The 20301-nt window shown below is 34.6% G+C and overlaps 1 protein-coding gene across 19 annotated transcripts in view; it reads right to left on the reverse strand.

The window, feature by feature from the left end:
• Nucleotides 1-6647: 6647 nt before the first annotated feature.
• Nucleotides 6648-20301, reverse strand: part of LOC124297924 (probable GPI-anchored adhesin-like protein PGA55) — a 122747-nt gene continuing 109093 nt past the window's right edge. For 17 of the 19 annotated variants that reach the window (XM_046749344.1, XM_046749338.1, XM_046749345.1 and 14 more), the window contains 4 exons: nt 15284-15598; nt 13643-13894; nt 8122-8255; nt 6648-7303 (listed from right to left, as the gene is read on the reverse strand). In XM_046749344.1, the coding sequence (XP_046605300.1) occupies nt 7099-7303; nt 8122-8255; nt 13643-13894; nt 15284-15598 (906 nt within the window). In that variant the 3' untranslated portion in view covers nt 6648-7098. Of the gene's footprint in view, nt 7304-8121; nt 8256-9766; nt 11021-12527; nt 12537-13642; nt 13895-15283; nt 15599-20301 lie in introns of those variants that run through there. The other 2 variants (XM_046749348.1, XM_046749349.1) reach the window with 2 other exon arrangements.

Raw genomic sequence — 20301 nt, forward strand, 5'->3', positions numbered from 1 at the left:
GAAATCGATTGGGCGCAGTCCCAATACGCTGCGATCAACGCATTAAAAGTTACAGCCGAAAAACGAGAACCTGCGTTTTCGACATTTTTCAGCAGCTGCTTTTTCCTTCGTAACTTCTCTCCCGTTGATCCCACGCTGTTTTCGCTGCGTTTTCTGAGTTCCTTAGGGTCCAATTAGTCAGGAAATGGTCATTTGAATCGAATCTGGGACCTAAAATTTTTCGGCCAAAAAAAAAGCAAGGCTAACGCCTTTGCATTTTTGGCAAAAAATTTCGCGATTTTGAAAAGTGCTGGACTGAATTCTTTCTGGCTCTATTCCGACGTAATTTTGCGAGAGAAATCGATTGGGCGCAGTCCCAATACGCTGCGATCAACGCATTAAAAGTTACAGCCGAAAAACGAGAACCTGCGTTTTCGACATTTTTCAGCAGCTGCTTTTTCCTTCGTAACTTCTCTCCTGTTGATCCCACGCTGTTTTCGCTGCGTTTTCTGAGTTCCTTAGGGTCCAATTAGTCAGGAAATGGTCATTTGAATCGAATCTGGGACCTAAAATTTTTCGGCCAAAAAAAAAGCTAGGCTAACCCCTTTGCATTTTTGGCGAAAATTTTCGCGATTTTGAAAAGTGCTGGAATGAATTCTTTCTGGCACTATTTCGTCGTAATTTTGCGAGAGAAATCGATTGGGCGCAGTCCCAATACGCTGCGATCAACGCATCAAAAGTTACAGCCGAAAAACGAGAACCTGTGTTTTCGACATTTTTCAGCAGCTGCTTTTTCCTTCGTAACTTCTCTCCTGTTGATCCCACGCTGTTTTCGCTGCGTTTTCTGAGTTCCTTAGGGTCCAATTAGTCAGGAAAGGGTCATTTGAATCGAATCTGGGACCTAAAATTTTTCGGCCAAAAAAAAAGCAAGGCTAACCCCTTTGCATTTTTGGCGAAAATTTTCGCGATTTTGAAAAGTGCTGGAATGAATTCTTTCTGGCACTATTCCGACGTAATTTTGCGAGAGAAATCGATTGGGCGCAGTCCCAATACGCTGCGATCAACGCATCAAAAGTTACAGCCGAAAAACGAGAACCTGTGTTTTCGACATTTTTCAGCAGCTGCTTTTTCCTTCGTAACTTCTCTCCTGTTGATCCCACGCTGTTTTCGCTGCGTTTTCTGAGTTCCTTAGGGTCCAATTAGTCAGGAAAGGGTCATTTGAATCGAATCTGGGACCTAAAATTTTTCGGCCAAAAAAAAAGCAAGGCTAACCCCTTTGCATTTTTGGCGAAAATTTTCGCGATTTTGAAAAGTGCTGGAATGAATTCTTTCTGGCACTATTCCGACGTAATTTTGCGAGAGAAATCGATTGGGCGCAGTCCCAATACGCTGCGATGAACGCATCAAAAGTTACAGCCGAAAAACGAGAACCTGTGTTTTCGACATTTTTCAGCAGCTGCTTTTTCCTTCGTAACTTCTCTCCTGTTGATCCCACGCTGTTTTCGCTGCGTTTTCTGAGTTCCTGGGGGTCCAATTAGTCAGGAAAGGGTCATTTAAATCGAATCTGGGACCTAAAATTTTTCGGCCAAAAAAAAAGCAAGGCTAACCCCTTTGCATTTTTGGCGAAAATTTTCGCGATTTTGAAAAGTGCTGGAATGAATTCTTTATGGCACTATTTCGACGTAATTTTGCGAGAGAAATCGATTGGGCGCAGTCCCAATACGCTGCGATCAACGCATCAAAAGTTACAGCCGAAAAACGAGAACCTGTGTTTTCGACATTTTTCAGCAGCTGCTTTTTCCTTCGTAACTTCTCTCCTGTTGATCCCACGCTGTTTTCGCTGCGTTTTCTGAGTTCCTTAGGGTCCAATTAGTCAGGAAAGGGTCATTTAAATCGAATCTGGGACCTAAAATTTTTCGGCCAAAAAAAAAGCAAGGCTAACCCCTTTGCATTTTTGGCGAAAATTTTCGCGATTTTGAAAAGTGCTGGAATGAATTCTTTATGGCACTATTTCGACGTAATTTTGCGAGAGAAATCGATTGGGCGCAGTCCCAATACGCTGCGATGAACGCATCAAAAGTTACAGCCGAAAAACGAGAACCTGTGTTTTCGACATTTTTCAGCAGCTGCTTTTTCCTTCGTAACTTCTCTCCTGTTGATCCCACGCTGTTTTCGCTGCGTTTTCTGAGTTCCTGGGGGTCCAATTAGTCAGGAAAGGGTCATTTAAATCGAATCTGGGACCTAAAATTTTTCGGCCAAAAAAAAAGCAAGGCTAACCCCTTTGCATTTTTGGCGAAAATTTTCGCGATTTTGAAAAGTGCTGGAATGAATTCTTTATGGCACTATTTCGACGTAATTTTGCGAGAGAAATCGATTGGGCGCAGTCCCAATACGCTGCGATCAACGCATCAAAAGTTACAGCCGAAAAACGAGAACCTGTGTTTTCGACATTTTTCAGCAGCTGCTTTTTCCTTCGTAACTTCTCTCCTGTTGATCCCACGCTGTTTTCGCTGCGTTTTCTGAGTTCCTTAGGGTCCAATTAGTCAGGAAAGGGTCATTTAAATCGAATCTGGGACCTAAAATTTTTCGGCCAAAAAAAAAGCAAGGCTAACCCCTTTGCATTTTTGGCGAAAATTTTCGCGATTTTGAAAAGTGCTGGAATGAATTCTTTATGGCACTATTTCGACGTAATTTTGCGAGAGAAATCGATTGGGCGCAGTCCCAATACGCTGCGATCAACGCATCAATAGTTACAGCCGAAAAACGAGAACCTGTGTTTTCGACATTTTTCAGCAGCTGCTTTTTCCTTCGTCACTTCTCTCCTGTTGATCCCACGCTGTTTTCGCTGCGTTTTCTGAGTTCCTGGGGGTCCAATTAGTCAGGAAAGGGTCATTTAAATCGAATCTGGGACCTAAACTTTTTCGGCCAAAAAAAAAGCAAGGCTAACCCCTTTGCATTTTTGGCGAAAATTTTCGCGATTTTGAAAAGTGCTGGAATGAATTCTTTCTGGCACTATTTCGACGTAATTTTGCGAGAGAAATCGATTGGGCGCAGTCCCAATACGCTGCGATCAACGCATCAAAAGTTACAGCCGAAAAACGAGAACCTGTGTTTTCGACATTTTTCAGCAGCTGCTTTTTCCTTCGTAACTTCTCTCCTGTTGATCCCACGCTGTTTTCGCTGCGTTTTCTGAGTTCCTTAGGGTCCAATTAGTCAGGAAAGGGTCATTTAAATCGAATCTGGGACCTAAAATTTTTCGGCCAAAAAAAAAGCAAGGCTAACCCCTTTGCATTTTTGGCAAAAATTTTCGCGATTTTGAAAAGTGCTGGAATGAATTCTTTATGGCACTATTTCGACGTAATTTTGCGAGAGAAATCGATTGGGCGCAGTCCCAATACGCTGCGATCAACGCATCAATAGTTACAGCCGAAAAACGAGAACCTGTGTTTTCGACATTTTTCAGCAGCTGCTTTTTCCTTCGTAACTTCTCTCCTGTTGATCCCACGCTGTTTTCGCTGCGTTTTCTGAGTTCCTTAGGGTCCAATTAGTCAGGAAAGGGTCATTTAAATCGAATCTCGGACCTAAAATTTTTCGGCCAAAAAAAAAGCAAGGCTAACCCCTTTGCATTTTTGGCGAAAATTTTCGCGATTTTGAAAAGTGCTGGAATGAATTCTTTCTGGCACTATTTCGACGTAATTTTGCGAGAGAAATCGATTGGGCGCAGTCCCAATACGCTGCGATCAACGCATCAAAAGTTACAGCCGAAAAGCGAGAACCTGTGTTTTCGACATTTTTCAGCAGCTGCTTTTTCCTTCGTAACTTCTCTCCTGTTGATCCCACGCTGTTTTCGCTGCGTTTTCTGAGTTCCTGGGGGTCCAATTAGTCAGGAAAGGGTCATTTAAATCGAATCTCGGACCTAAAATTTTTCGGCCAAAAAAAAAGCAAGGCTAACCCCTTTGCATTTTTGGCGAAAATTTTCGCGATTTTGAAAAGTGCTGGAATGAATTCTTTCTGGCACTATTTCGACGTAATTTTGCGAGAGAAATCGATTGGGCGCAGTCCCAATACGCTGCGATCAACGCATCAAAAGTTACAGCCGAAAAACGAGAACCTGTGTTTTCGACATTTTTCAGCAGCTGCTTTTTCCTTCGTAACTTCTCTCCTGTTGATCCCACGCTGTTTTCGCTGCGTTTTCTGAGTTCCTGGGGGTCCAATTAGTCAGGAAAGGGTCATTTAAATCGAATCTCGGACCTAAAATTTTTCGGCCAAAAAAAAAGCAAGGCTAACCCCTTTGCATTTTTGGCGAAAATTTTCGCGATTTTGAAAAGTGCTGGAATGAATTCTTTCTGGCACTATTTCGACGTAATTTTGCGAGAGAAATCGATTGGGCGCAGTCCCAATACGCTGCGATCAACGCATCAAAAGTTACAGCCGAAAAACGAGAACCTGTGTTTTCGACATTTTTCAGCAGCTGCTTTTTCCTTCGTAACCTCTCTCCTGTTGATCCCACGCTGTTTCCGCTGCGTTTTCCGAGTTTCTAGGGGTCCAATTAGTCAGGAAAGGGTCATTCAAATCGAATCTGGGACCAAAAATTTTTCAGCCAAAAAAAAAGCAAGGCTAACCCCTTTGCATTTTTGGCGAAAATTTCCGCGATTTTGAAAAGTGCTGGAATGAATTCTTTCTGGCACTATTCCGACGTAATTTTGCGAGAGAAATCGATTGGGCGCAGTCCCAATACGCTCGCATATTTGTATCCAATGTTACAGCTGAAAATCGAAGAATTTCACTCGTCATTTCTCATTTGAAAGCTTTTCCAATCAAAATTGATTTTTAGCATCTCTTTCCTCGAATTCTTCCCTGAGCGAATTAAGAAGAGGATCGGAACATTTCATAACCAACAGCAGAAGAAATGCAACGACATGTTCGCGATTTCTGGCTGTCTATTTTTATCAAAAAAAATCAACGGGTATAGCATTCTTCCAATTATTAATAATCGATTAACTTTAGTCACTGCGCTCATAATATTATAAAAACGAAGCTGTTGACTACCAAATATATTATCATCTCGCCATATCGGTTTTCTATCATTACCCTGAAGCTTAAAGCCATCTTTTTAGTAAATTTACTTTCATCGTAGTCATTTTCACTGCGAAATTGCATTGACGTTGCCTCCAAACAGTCTGTTACGGGCGATTTTGTCAAATGTTGAAGCTTTGACGCAAAGGAGATAAGGCCAATCAATAAAGTCTTTTCAATTCATTAGGTACATTATTTTTCCTAGAACCAACTTTGCAGAAACCTTTTCAGATTACATTGACATGTAAACCCGAGAAACTTATGGCGAATTCATCTTGCAGAAAGAAGGCACGCCGAGTGCAGATGTCCCAGTCTGGAGCCAATAGAAGGGCTATAAAATTATGGAACACCCCTTAAAAGGAGAATATTAGATCTCCGGGCCACAGATTCTGCTGAAACTTCTATGGGTGTTTCTTTGGCTCAAGATATGGAGTTTCTTAAGTGTAGTTCCACAACACTTGCAATCTTGGTCAATGAGTTTGGTCGCAGTAGGACTCATTGAATAACGTTTTCATAGTAACACGTTGGGCACAATAATTCATTTCTTTAAATCTCAAAATCTAACTCTGTAGGTCCATACGTGGCGAATCCATTGTTACGTTGTAAGAGAAATTATAACGTTTCTATCGTTATTAATGCCGCAAACGAGGAGAAAAAATTCACCCTTCTCGTATGTTTAAAATTGAGTTTCTCACCACCTCAAGCAGATAGTAGGAAGAAGGAGACGACGACGTTCGTGTATCTTGCACACTTTAATTTGTTCAAAATTTAAACCCATATTTGGGATCGCAATAAATTGGAGACTGTAAAATAAGAAGACACGAAAGTTTGCTATAAGAATTAAATATGTATTTCACAAATAATATAAAGACATAATATATTTTCATAGGAATACAATATAAAGTACACGAAACTCAAAGTTATTACGCCTGCATGGTAAAAAATATGACATATTAATAATAATAACAATAATACTAGTAATAATAATAACAATAATAATAATAATAATAATATGTATAACTGAAGCTAATATATATGAATGTATACCTACATCCAATAGTCGTAAAAATCAAATATGATAATAAAAATAATAAAAATAGTGATAATAATAGGCAATAAAATATCTAAAAATTGTAAAATAAAATTAATACAAAACGATAAAAGTTGACTTAGACAAATAAGGAGAATATGGGACATTGTTCAGATAAACTGGGGCTTCCGAGTAACGACATTATGATCATAATAATAACAATTTAGTGCAATAATTAGAATGTAGAAGCACTTGTATCTCGAATCGAGTGGTTGTATGCCTTTAGATACATACTCGAGGTGCTTAATTCACAACATAGTTTTTTGGGAATCTCAATTGCAACGATATAACAGTGTTAAAATGTTAAATACATGTCTATGCAGGTGTTTTGTTCATTTACCTAACGTACAACGTTTTTTTAAATCTCTATATATTTTCTGAGTTTCAATGAAATTATATGTCAATATCTGACGAATAGAATAAAAATCAGCAAGAGAAAGAGAGAGAGAGAGAAAGAGAGAGAGAATAACAAAGGATGAGAGGTGGAATGAGATGGAAATAATAAATTTGAAAATTCATTTAATATAAACAATTGGTTTTGAGTAATGTACATACGTATCATATTAATTTTCACCGCCTAAATGGCAAGAATCAAGATATATTGACAATTTATCTAATAACCGTCTTATATAATGGCGCCGAAGCAGATACGGTTCGACACTGTTGAGCTAATCATCTTATACTTAACGAGTTTCGTCAGTGTGTTCCAAAATTATTATCCATGTACACATTTGTTAAAGGCGAATTAATGAATGTTACACAATATGTCCGAAACTCATTGTGGACATCAGAAATGGAATGATGCTGAGTTTACGAGAGGAATAATTTAGTCGACTTAATTTATGTGAGACATCTACCCTAACTGATGTTTATAGTAACAGTTACAGTTGCTGTTAATAGGTATATATATATACACACACACACATATATATATATATATACTTATTAAGTAATCAAAGGTCACCGTTTGACACAGCGATTGGTGTTGCTGTGTTCGTGGTCAGTGGCATCGCTGGAGATCCAGCGCTGGAAGATGCCCATTTATTTTTGTGGGGATTTATTCCAAAACCCTCGTCGTAATTTCCTCTTGTTATAAAAAGTTGTTTAAAATGGGGTATACAATATAATTTTCCGTTGTTCAATGTGAACGTGTCCATTCTGTAAGGAGAAAAAACGATTTTATCGACAAGCGTAAGATAAACTTTGCGGGAGATAACCGTTCTCTAAAACTTTCAGAAACTTCTATGAATTTACTTAGAATCAGGTGAATTTTTGCCAAAATTAATTTCGGCATATTTATGAAAATAACTCGATATTTATTGAAAATTTATCTAACAAATCTTCATAATTACAGTTTTACTGAAAACATTCCTTTACAGTTACGTATAAATTTTCGTGAACTAATCGCAGAATTATGTAAAAACTTTGATGTTTGTTGAAAGTTTATCGATCGGAATTCTTATAGTTGGAGTTTTACGGAAAATATTTCTTTTCCAACGTCTGGTTTAAAAGTTAGATTTTTTACGCCTTTGGAGCGCGCGTAAAGTGCCCCATTTCCGAACAGTGCGGTAAAACAACGTTGGCACATGCGCGCAATTGAAATGCTATATTTTACATACTTATTTTTACGCACGCGCACTTGCGAACAATTCAATTTTGCGCACTGTGTCATTGAGCGTAAGTCATCCGGCTCTAATTCCGCGTTATGTAATACAATCCTTACTTTTCAAATCAAACTTTGCTTCACGGGTGTTGGGAAAAATAGCGTGTGTTACATGTGTTAATCGGCGATATCTGACTCGTGCGATTGCAGCACTTGTAAGGTTAAGTTCGCACTCGTATTCGCGTGAACGCAGCCCTAGCCTTTGCGGCTCACGCTGCAAACTTCACACTCATCGGAAATCACCCACTTTCCTCACTAATAACACAATATACTATTTTATTTTAGACAATATTCTAGTTTCGTTTTACTTTACCTAAGAATGCAATTGCATTGGAGACACCGAAAACACTGCTTGTGGAAGATTTTGTTGTTGGTCTCAACCTTTTCCAATGGGTAAACCTTCTTCTCGCAGCTTTCGCACACTTCCGCACATGTCGTTTGAATTTCCTGGCATAGAAAAAATTGAAATAAGACAAATTTAACTCTGGGTTCGATTAAAGCGAAAGTTGGAAAAAGACTCAATACACTGAAATTGCTTGTAGAAAGAGAGATTGAGAAAGCGATTTGTGACAGGTTTTTTTTTTCCAAATATATTTCAAGATGGCTGATGAACTTGATGAATTGATACTCGTAAAAAGAAAAAAAAAAAAAAATTACAGAACACTATAAATATTATTAAATATGCTCACCTATTTTGCTCAACGCGATATCAATTGGTAACAGCAAAATCGAGTTTAATTCGTATGGATATTTAAAGGAGGGAGTTTTGCTTTTGATAGTTTGGCTACGATAGTATGTAATTAATATATATATATATATATGTATACATATATGTATATATATATGTGTGTGTATATATATCTGGGTACGTACATTATTTACCAATGATTATTATTATTATTATTATTTGTTTCACCACTATTATAATCAAGATCATGTTATAATTATTATAATGTAATAATATTGAACGATACATATATGCTCGATAGTGAAGGAAAAGTATTGCAATTAATAAAGAAAATTATACAATATTCAAAATAACATAAAATGCAATGTATTAAACCTCACTAATTGAAATATATCATATATATATATATACACATAATATGTATATTTTATACGCAACATATATATGCAATTTATAATAAGATATTTGTTGTTATGCGTTAAACTTCTCATCTTTTCTCTTTCCCTCGTACTAATCAACAACAAATTACAATCAAATAATTTAACTTCTAATACGTATATTTATGAGAACCTATAAGTATTATACGTGTATTATAACAAATAAATATCTCGTTACATATTATGCCTAGAAAGTTGTTGCTGCAATCTTTTAATATCCCGATTAATACAGCAGGTTTACAGATAAGCTTATGGAAAAAATCCAACTTTGATTACCGAATCAGCATGTATTTATATTGCATATAATATGTAGCGAATGACATCTTAATCAACAATAAATGTTGTAGCAAGATTGATGTAAACATTGCGAATGGTTACTCTTGATAAAATATCTGTAATGTACCTGCTGGTATCAGGATTATTCGATTCAGTAACTATAACTGTGGAAAAATATGCTTGGCAAAAAGTTATCGTACAATAAATTGCAAATTCCCGTTTACGTGATGTGTGGAAGGCAATTTGACATTTTGCTTGATCAAAAACGGATGTAATTATAACGTTGTATCGATCTTTTGCGTAACATATAACTGTAACAAGTTACGCGCAGGTTCATTAATCAGCAGTCGTAGGCACACCTCATAATTTCCTAATTGTTATACGTACAATTCTTACAACATTCTATAGACATAAATGAAATAACATTTTTCATTTTCTTCTTCCTCTTTTTTTTTTTTTTTTTTTTTGTACACATTCCAACCCTCTACTGTTTTCAATATAATTAAATAGATTAGGTATTGGTCTACGATTAGAAAATTCATTTTTTTTTTTTTTTGTCTCAATTTACTTATTTTTTTTTTGCGTACGAAATTCACGCTTGCGCGTTACGTGTGTTTGTTTATTATACGTATAAATCGATTAAAATTATTACGCATTTCATATACAAAATATTAAAAGTTTACAATGTGTATAATGTTGTTTTCTTTTTTTTTAGTTTTTTTTTTTTTTTTTTTTCGTCTGTGTATGTATAATATATATTATAATATAACCCCCTTAGAAAAAAGGCCCTGTAGAGTGTATTTTTGTATCTTGTAAAATGTTAAAAAGTGCCGCTGCTAAAAATTTTTTGTTTTTTTTTTTTGTCCTACGTCCGAATGAGTTTTTATTTATACATTTCTCCCGTTTTGTTCGTACTGCGCCGGGAAGCATACATTCAAATATCAGTCCTTTTAGAATTGTTTCGGCGATAAAAGAAAGCAAACGCGTCACGTTAATGATAAAAGTATTGAACTATTTTCTATTGGTACTATATTTAAAAAATGAAATGAAAAAAAAAAGAAAAAGAAAGAAAGAAAAAGACAAATACCTACAAAACGGATTAAAAACCTTTAATGGCTAATTAATAAATTATCGAAATGAATCCTTATTGATCTTGAGAGGCTTTCTCTGTACAACGAACTTCGAGGACACCAAAGTTGATTTTTGTTCTCATTTTCCGCTCATATGTCAGTCAAATTTAAACTGCACCCTGATCGAGTATCATATAATTATAAATAGCAGATAATAAAAGGTGGCTATTGCTTTTTTTCCAGTATATCAATCAACTGTTTATAAATTAAATTATTGCAAGATTAGTCTTATATTTCAAATCCATATTTATACCTAAGGTTATGCATACATTATATATTTTCCTTTATAGCCGTTTTACATACATATAAAAATCATTGTATATCTCGTCATATTTAATTTACTTCAAAGTATATACCTTAGGCCATGAATGACACAGTTAAACGTTTATAACCAACAATATATATAATGTATGAATGTATATATATGTATACCCAGCTATAACGATATATTATGTGTATAACTTACATAATATTAAAACATAGTTGTATAATTATTACATACATATAATTTAACATAATTAATATTTCTTTATCATTTTTTTTTTCTGTTTTTTTTTTTTTCTTTTCATCTAGTATATAAGAATTTAAATGAGGTGGTTATTTATATTATAATTTTTCTTCCTCGTATATTAATTCTTCTTTGGCAAATCCGTTGGGCACCTTTCAGTCTTGATGTTTTTACTGTGTGGAAATTGCATAGAATTTCATTGTGATTATTTTTTGCACGTAAAACATTACTGTTGTTATTAGTAATAATATTGTAATTATGATTATTAATATTCAAGGTAAGAAACGAAATTAAAATTTCAACATTCCATTCCAATACATATCTACATATATATGTATACATATGTAAATATATATATATATATATATATATAAGTGCAGTCTCAAAATGCAAAACATATCATATTATAAGTATATGAATAAAAGCCAAAAATAATCACATATATATTTCATGCCAAACCACAAAACAACAATTATTCGTTATGATAATGTTACAAACGCGAGTGTATTAAATTCGTTTCACTGTTTTTCGAATTCGTAAAAATATTTACGGGGAGAGTTTGAGAAAATATAATAAATATTGAGATAAATTATATGGATTTTACTGACAGTGAACTATACGAGAGAAAAAATTTGAAACGATCGATAGGTGAAATTTGATTTAATACAGTAAAATTTGTAACACGTAACGATTATGACACTGAGGACATTTAATTGACATAACATACGGTAAAATCATTCTTAAGTAAGTAAGTAAATAAATAAAAAATTAATAAACAAATGAGAAAAAAAAGTTTAATCTTCCAACATTTATTAACGAGTATAAATTTTTAGCGAAGAAAAATTTACTCTAAAATGAAACTACGCCCTGGCGAATTTTGTGAGAAAGTTTTTGCTCGTAAGAAAGTTATATATTACATTTGGAAATATGACAGATTCCCTTTTGCAAATGTTTATGCGATAAATCATAAGATGTTATTAAAATTTCGATAAGATATTAAAAAAAAATTACATAATAGATTACAAACGCACGAATCATCAGATCTATTAGATCAAAAATCATACATCGACTAAAAATTCGACTATACGATTTTTGATCTGGTGTATAGCTGATGTATATATAATATATTTACATTTCATGATTTATCACACGAACATTGTCAGTAGGGTTTATAAAACGATAGCGCCAAGACGTAGCCTCATTCTATACTAGTCAATCACAGTCAAACAACCAAAAGCAAAATAGGCATTGCACGATTTTCTTAATTTATAAAGTACACCTAGGTATGTATCGAACAGTTTTTTCTTGAAAAGGGGTGAAAAAAATATTAATAAATTTTACTAAAAAAAGACGCTAAGAAATTTACGTTGTCATTGGTTTAATTATAAACATACGAAAAGAGGAAGACATAAATAAATGAGCAAAAACATACCAAGAAATCTATTTACGTAGAAGAAAATATTTGTATCTTTTTTTCATACGAAAATCAAGGCATGCATTAGATGATATTCGACATTTATTGTGTACATAAACACGCATATATTATACGTATAATATAAAATAACGGTAAATGACTCACAGGATTGAGAAAGTGAATTATATTAATTTTGTGCAGCATAATAAACGAAGTATGTATGATTTCAAGAATAAAACGAATTCTTACAGAAGATTAAATTATACCTGGTTCCTCTAAGCATGAGGTGTGTAAAAAAAAAAAGAAAACAATTAAGTAGTACACGATAATTAAGTCGGATCGATTCATTTTCGGAGTTAATTTCTGCATGTTAGCTCGCAAGCCACAAACAAACGAAATAATATGCAAATAGTATTTATCCTATAGGTATATGCTTAACAGGATATTAATTGCAGTTATAAGCGAAATAAAAATTGTCAGCAATAATTAGTCATTGTTTACAATAGCGAGACGCTAAAATGTTAAATATTCATTACATATGAAGCATATGTTTCGTTTGTATATAAATTGGAAATATTATACCGGGTTATTTCGTGGAAATATTGTACAAGCAATTTAAAGTAGAGTAAATTCACCAGCTTTTGGCAACCGAAAGTACAGATCGGTAAAATGTGGCAACCTAAATCGCATGATTTTGATAAAATGTACCACAGCTTGCGTAAATACAGATTAAACGTACCCTGGATTGCATAAGGGTAGGCGGATTTGGTGTAGATTGGATCCCGTATTGCATAAATGCAGGCGGATTGTGACAAAATGTCCTCTGGATTGCATAAACATAGGCGGATTTTGATAGACTGTGTCCAGGGTTGCATAAATGTAGGCGGATTTTGATAAAATGTGTACCGGGTTGCATAAATGCAGGCGGATTTTCATAAAATGTGCTCTGGGTTGCATAAGTGCAGGCGGATTTTGATAAAATATGCCCTGAATTGTATGAATATATGGGGATCACACCCTATGTTAAATTTCCCATGCAACTTTTCCACGAAGTGACCCGGTATTTTCACGTCATTCCTTGGCATATAACAGATACTTTTGATATTTTTCGTACAGTATACGAACTTTGTTACGAAAATTACATTTATTTTTATTTTCTGCAAATTTTGTATAGAAATTATTACAGTATTTCGATCGGATCATAATATATGACGGATTTCAGAGATGAGAGATGAAAGAAATTGGAAAAGGTATTGATTTTTGTTTGAAAAAACATTAACAAAATTCTTAACCGTTATGATAATTGTGACAATAATTTGCGAAGGATGGCAAGATTGATTTTAGTGTATAATACTTATCGATATCTGTAACGTGAACTCACCACAAATCTGTTGACCTTGACCTTCGCGGTACGCGGTACTTCTGGGGTTTGCGAACCAAGGGATTCAAACCGGGCTCGGAGACTGCTGGCGGATTCTATGCTTGACTGATCGCCGGCTCCCTGAGCAATTTCCATCTCAGCTACGTGATGACTGGTCACCTTTTCGTCGGTCGTTTCCCACTGTTCAAATTTCGCGCGCAGCGTTTTTGCACGGGCTGCGTTCTGAGCTTGTTTCAAGAACTCGTCCTCTACCTGAAGAAAGTGAAGAAATTTTAAATTAGAATAATGGCTGCGATTTAATAGCACAAAATTATTCGATTTGAGGTAGGTCGCAAAGAGAAAACAAAGAAAAATATACCGTTGAAAGTTAAATTTACGATAAACATTCCCTCTAATTTCTAATCTCAAAGATTAAACATTTTAGTATATTTCTCATGAATCTGAGATTTAGAATTAACAAAATGTTGTATTTATCTTGGTCGATGTTTCATTAAAGATCTGAAAATTCAAAATATGATAATCCATGTATCAGCAACGAATTGAGTGAAAAAAAAAAATTTCGAACACTTCTAACGGCATAAAAACCATTTGACCGTTCAAAGTATTATACTATTTTGAGAATAAAGTCCGATACTTTGTCGAGGTAGTGAAATCGCAGTAATATTATTCTCTCATGCATTTCCAACATGATTTACGCGAAAGCTGATTTACAATGTTAAGCCTATGTAAATAGATTCGTTGGCAGTGAAAACATTTGCTTATTTCAATTAATATTGTACTCGTGACAGACTTTTTGCCGTTCGCGTATGCAATCTGATTTCTTTCCAACGTGCAACTGTAACGATAAGTCATTTCACGTTTTGCATCTTTCAAGTTTCCAAAAACTCGCGTCATCGTGTTCGAAATTTTATTCTACATTTCACTCGAATTCAACGACCCTCTCATACATCCCGGTATGTATATTTATTTTTGGATCCATGATTTTTTCTAGCCTTTTTCAAAATTACGTAACAATACTCCACAAAGAAAGCCGTATAATTAATATGTTCAAATTAGTGAAATGAAAATGTAACTCCTTCTGCAAAGTATAGAAAAATCAGAATTTCCCTCTCGGTGTAGTCTTTAAATCATCGTTTTACAGAAGAAAATTTGTGTGCATTTCCTCAAAAATTAAGCAGTTATCCTAAAGAAGGTTTGAAAATGCAGCAAAATGAAGTGAAAAAATCATGAAAAAAACTACAAATCTTTGACCGAATGAAAAAAACGTAACAAGGTGTGAAAAGTTCTGGTAGAAAGTGCGTAAGTTGAAAAATTGGCAAAAAAAAAAATAATCTACGTTGAAAACATGCAGGAAAATTAGCACGAACCTTGACGAAATCGAACCAGGGAACGATAAATAATTTTGATAAAATAAGTAATAAGTGATTGGAAAATTTCGAGAAAAAAAATTTACGAGTCAACGGCGAAATTCAACCAGACAAGGTCTAAAAAATGGGCAAAAAAAAGTGTTAAAAATTGAAAAAATGAGGGAAAACGAGTGCAAATTTTTGGCTGAACCTAACCTGAAGGGTCGAAGAACTTGTCGAAAAAAAACAAACAAAATAAACGTTGAAAAAATGATGACAAAACGTCGAAACGAACCTTGTCCGATGCCCGAACGTAGTTGGGGTCGCGGTCCTCGCCGCTTTCGACGCCCTCGGATTCTTCGCCCTCCTCGTCTTCCTCATCCTCGGATTCGGACGCCGTTGGTTTTGCGAATTTGTCCTCAGGCGGTGGTGTGAAACGCTTCAGGGGCTTTGGACCGTCGGGCAAATCCTCCTTCGAAGCCTTCTCCTCCATCTGTCTGAATATCGACAGCATCTTCCTCGCCGTGTCGGTGTGGACAACCTCATTCACTCTGTCGTCAGCTCGAATGACTTCCGGGTCGCGGTAGATTTCACGTTCTGGAGACTCCATCTAAGCATCCCAATATACCACGATTAATTATCCTACCATTTATATTACTTATATTTTATAACCCAAATTATCATAACACGTTATCACACGTTAATTATAGTTGATTATAGGTGAGGGCAATTAACCTCGAACGCAAAAGCAGGATTTTTCGAAGAAGCCAAACTTTTTTTTCTCTTCCTCCAACGGAATCGTGGATTCAAAATCCAGGTACTGGTTGTTTTTTTTTTTTTTTTTTTTTTTTTATTCTACTTCGTATTCATATCTGAGATTAAAATACGAATTACGAAAGGTAGATATGTGAAGATTTCATGACTTCAAATTTTCGATCATCGAAATTATCCGATTTCTGTTTTCATATTACATTACCTTATTTGTCTTTCTTTTGTTCTGATAATTCAACTTCGATTTAGAATGTTCTAAGTACGTTCATTAAAAGATCAACGAGATATTATACCGAAGATTCGATGATAATCAGGTTTCACATATGATTTTTTTTTTTTTTAGTAGAATAAAACAAAATTTTATTACAAGGTTATAAAAATGGTTGAAGGCGTTAAGAAAAAGATGAGACGATTAGTGCATATCTCTTTTGATTTAGCGTAAAATCAGTTACATGTAAGTGTACTGTAGGAAATAAGGTTATTCTAAGAATGGGGAAAAATTTACAAGACATAATGACGAGGGTCTTTGATCGTTGAAGCGTTTCAATTGTAGGTTATATTTTTATGTAGGTAATGGAGGAATGTTTGAACTGACTGGGTCAACTTCGTGGAATAAAAGGCGGTGATCTCGTTTCTGCCGCGATAGAAGACTGCAATAAGGTTGGATAACCGTGATTGCTATACAGGTTTTTGTCAACTCGGAAGAAGAGTTGTCGCACTATTTTATACTTAACAGTCTTTCGACGACACGTCGTGCTGGTTATGTACAGTTAAGGATCTATCAGGTGTACAGTCCGGTAAAAATAGTGTTCAACCGACAAGTGCAACCGACGTTAATCGAGTTGAATTAGGACAAAGCGACGACGACTGTATAAATAAATAAATTGAAAAAAAAAAAACATAGTTCTCGCACGAAAAAAGCTCACAATCAGTTATCGGCAACTCAATTGTTTTCCTGAAAATTGTGACGATTTCTTTTTCTTATTTATCAATTTCTAAGTTCATTAAGCTTCACATAATGTTCTACATGGTGTTTCCGATTAACGCTGCAGCATTATGTTGGGTTGCCTGCCACTGAGGGGAACAGATGTCGGTAAAACGGACTTACCAAGTTGTTATCACTTTAGTCAAGTCAAGTGATATACTCACTTCAACGTGATTCCGTGGTTATAAACAACGAATCAAGTGCTAGACGAAATCGAAACAAGTTGGTAACACGGGCAGTTCAAATTCACTCATAAGGACTTTAACGTGCTGCCTGCCGATAACTCAGTGAGCCTGTATTACCGATATTTGTTCCCCTCGGCGGTAGGCAATTCAACATACTGCAGCGTTTACTCGGAAACATCCGCGATACTACCAAAATTTATTTCAGGAAATATTAGAAAAAATATCAAAAACATGGAAAGGAACTTTTCCCCTTCGTGGATAACAAAAGGTAATTGAGTGAATTTTTCAGTAACAAAAGAAGGGCGCCTTGTAAAGCGTTAAGACGACACAAGACACCGCGGGAAAAAGTTGGTTCACCCAGTTGACATGGAAAGTTTGAGGAACAAATACAACGTGATGTTTATTTACTACCAAGTATAAACGACATGGCAATACAATGTGAGAAGGGTTGTGTTAAATTAAGTTACGAAGGTGCGCACTCGAGGAATCTCCGCATTTCATGGAACAGTAAACATTAGAAAGCACACGGACAATGAGACGAGACGTCATGCTTGGGAGTAAATTAATACGAACTATTCTACTCTGATGTAAAGCCATTTGCGGCACAGAAGAGAGAAGTACTATATCATGCTTTTTATACTCGTTTGGTTTATATCTCCAATGTTGAGATTTTACGCTGATATAAAATTTAGCGATAATTATTTATTATTTTCAGAAACTTTCAGAAATTCTTACTAATTTATTCGGACGACAGTAAACTTTTGACGGTTATTGTTTTTATTTTTTTTAACTATTTCTCACAAATTTTGATAATTTATAGGAATTATTTCGAAATATCTGTGTGCAAAAAATTAATTTTGGAAGATTTATGGATGAAGCTTAATCCTCCGTGTGAACATTTGTTTTTTACATCTTTTGTCTGTATACTTTTTCAAAGTGTTCTAGGCTTTCAAGGAATCAGAAAAAAATCAAGTTTTTTTTTCTCAAAGCGTTGATTACATTATCCAAAAACTGGTAGACTCAAAAGTTTTGAAGTATTTTCTTCATTCACCGGGAGTTAATATTTGTTGATAATTTTTGACAAATTTTCAGAACTACAGTTAGATCGATAATATTCTTTTACAGATATGATCAGATTTTGTCACCTGAAATCATATTTCTTACCATTTGTGAAACAGAATGAAGGTGTGAAAAAATCGAATCGTTTCTAGAAATTTATCAGACTTTTACCACGAAATTGACTTAGCCAAAAATACACAAACACGTTAAAACTCTCAAGTTTTGTCATATTATATTTTTGATAAAAAATGCGATTTCTTTCCAGAAACTCTATATAGAATTTCTTGAAACCTTGAAACTTGAGAAATCATTATAATAATTCAATCTTTTTCAAAAATAATACAGAATTCAAATATTTATTACAATCGTGATAAAACGGGTTCCATGGCGAAGTAATTTTTGTTTTAAATTCAGGTAATTCAGCGCTTCAAGAATTTTCGATAAGCAAAAATGTATGTCGTGAAAATTTTTGAAAATGATTATTACTTTTCGAACAAGTCAATAAAACAGTTGTATTTAAATGTAGAAAATAATTAAGCCTTGCGGAGAATCATACGTCTTTATTCTTGATCAAATCAACAGCGTTCGCGTTAATGAGGTTAAATTAAAATAATACTGAAAGACTAATTCAGGTTTTGAATGCGTTGCACATTTTTCCCACTATCAATCGTTGCGACGGCACTGAGACTCAACACTTCTCATAAATATACTTTTTTCTCGTAAAATTTACACTCATTAATGGCGTTGCCTAATGGTACGAGAAATGGCAACTCTCACGACGAGAAAAGAAATATACCGTAATTCAGGGTCGTAAACTGTTTCAAGCAGCTGCTCGTACATTACGCACAATAACGTCGAGTGTAAATTTTCAGATAAATAACAATAAACTGTTTATCTTGAAATATTTTCTGCAACATATTATCTTCTCGAAGAAACATTATGAAATATTCTTCTAACCATTGAAATATCACATCATTTGCACAGTAAATCTATTCATCAAGTGCAGGTAAAAATTATTGAAACAATTAATATTTGGTGTATCGAAAATAACGGCGTTTTACTGACAGCATGGAACAGATTTGAGAGAGGAAAAAATACGACGGGGATCAAGATTCTCATTTATAACGATAATATATCTTGTTAATACCGATCGCAGGACGATTGGTTATCTTATTTTACGATTTGAAGTATGACTAACTGTAAACATATTTCTATCAAACGTAAAACAAGTAGCACGTGCGAATCGTGGAGTCAATTTCAGTGTTCGTATTTTTTTTTTTTTATTCGTTTCGTCTTTCATTACTCCTCGAACAATTACCGTTTTCACGTTACCTCGTGAATTTACAGTTCTATTCCAATTGCTGCAGAAATATATTAAAGGTACGTACGCCTGTTGGAATAACGAACCATCATTAATCAGTATATTTTGAATTCGTTTATACGAATACATTACTCAATTTTTCTTCACCAATCTTAAGACAAGCCTAAGTTTTCAACTAAGATTCAAAATCTTCGGAACATTTTCTGATGAGTACTAAAAAATTGTAGCAACTTGATTTCCGCTGAACATTGAATTAAGATTCTTGCAAAAATCTTTCAGAAATATCAGGAAAATCGTAAAACAATATTCGTGAATATTATAGTTTGGAGAATATTTTCTAAAAAAAGATAAAAAAAAATATAACAGTTTTTACAGAAACGTTGTCAAAGTTTATGGGAGTTTTCATCAGGCTAAAACTTCGATTAAGTAACCGAGGGACGAATTAATGTCTTTTAATGATAGGCAATTAACAGGCTCAGCAATCCGCCAGGCTTGACGCTATAAAATTGGCACAAGTCCTGCAGATTAATTCTCGGATTACAACGCGATTACGGTAAATAGCAAGGCGACACTGGCACTGCTTGATAAATATTGTAAGATTGTTTATACGCGCTGTTTGTTTGTTTTTTTTTTTTTTTTGCAAATTTGAATCACAATTGTATATATCACGAAAACTTTATCACAAACAAAAGAAACGTAAGCGAGTTGCGTACATAACTAAAAAATGTGCAATCAGATTAAGATTGAAATTCCGCAAATCAAGGTTAAAAAAAAAAAAAAACTCCGGAATAACTCGCAAAAATGATAAAAATTATTCGAAATTCGGAGAAGGAGTGGAAAACAAAATAGAAAATAAAATTTGGTGTTTCGTAATAAGTGAGGTCGCAATCGTGTCGGTGAAATAATATTAAGTCTCGTAAATTCCTTGTACCGATAAGGAATAATATTATATCATGCATAATACTTTTTAATGGTTGCGACAGTCTGAGTCT

This window comes from Neodiprion virginianus, chromosome 2, assembly GCF_021901495.1.
Source record: "Neodiprion virginianus isolate iyNeoVirg1 chromosome 2, iyNeoVirg1.1, whole genome shotgun sequence".
NCBI lineage: Eukaryota > Metazoa > Arthropoda > Insecta > Hymenoptera > Diprionidae > Neodiprion > Neodiprion virginianus.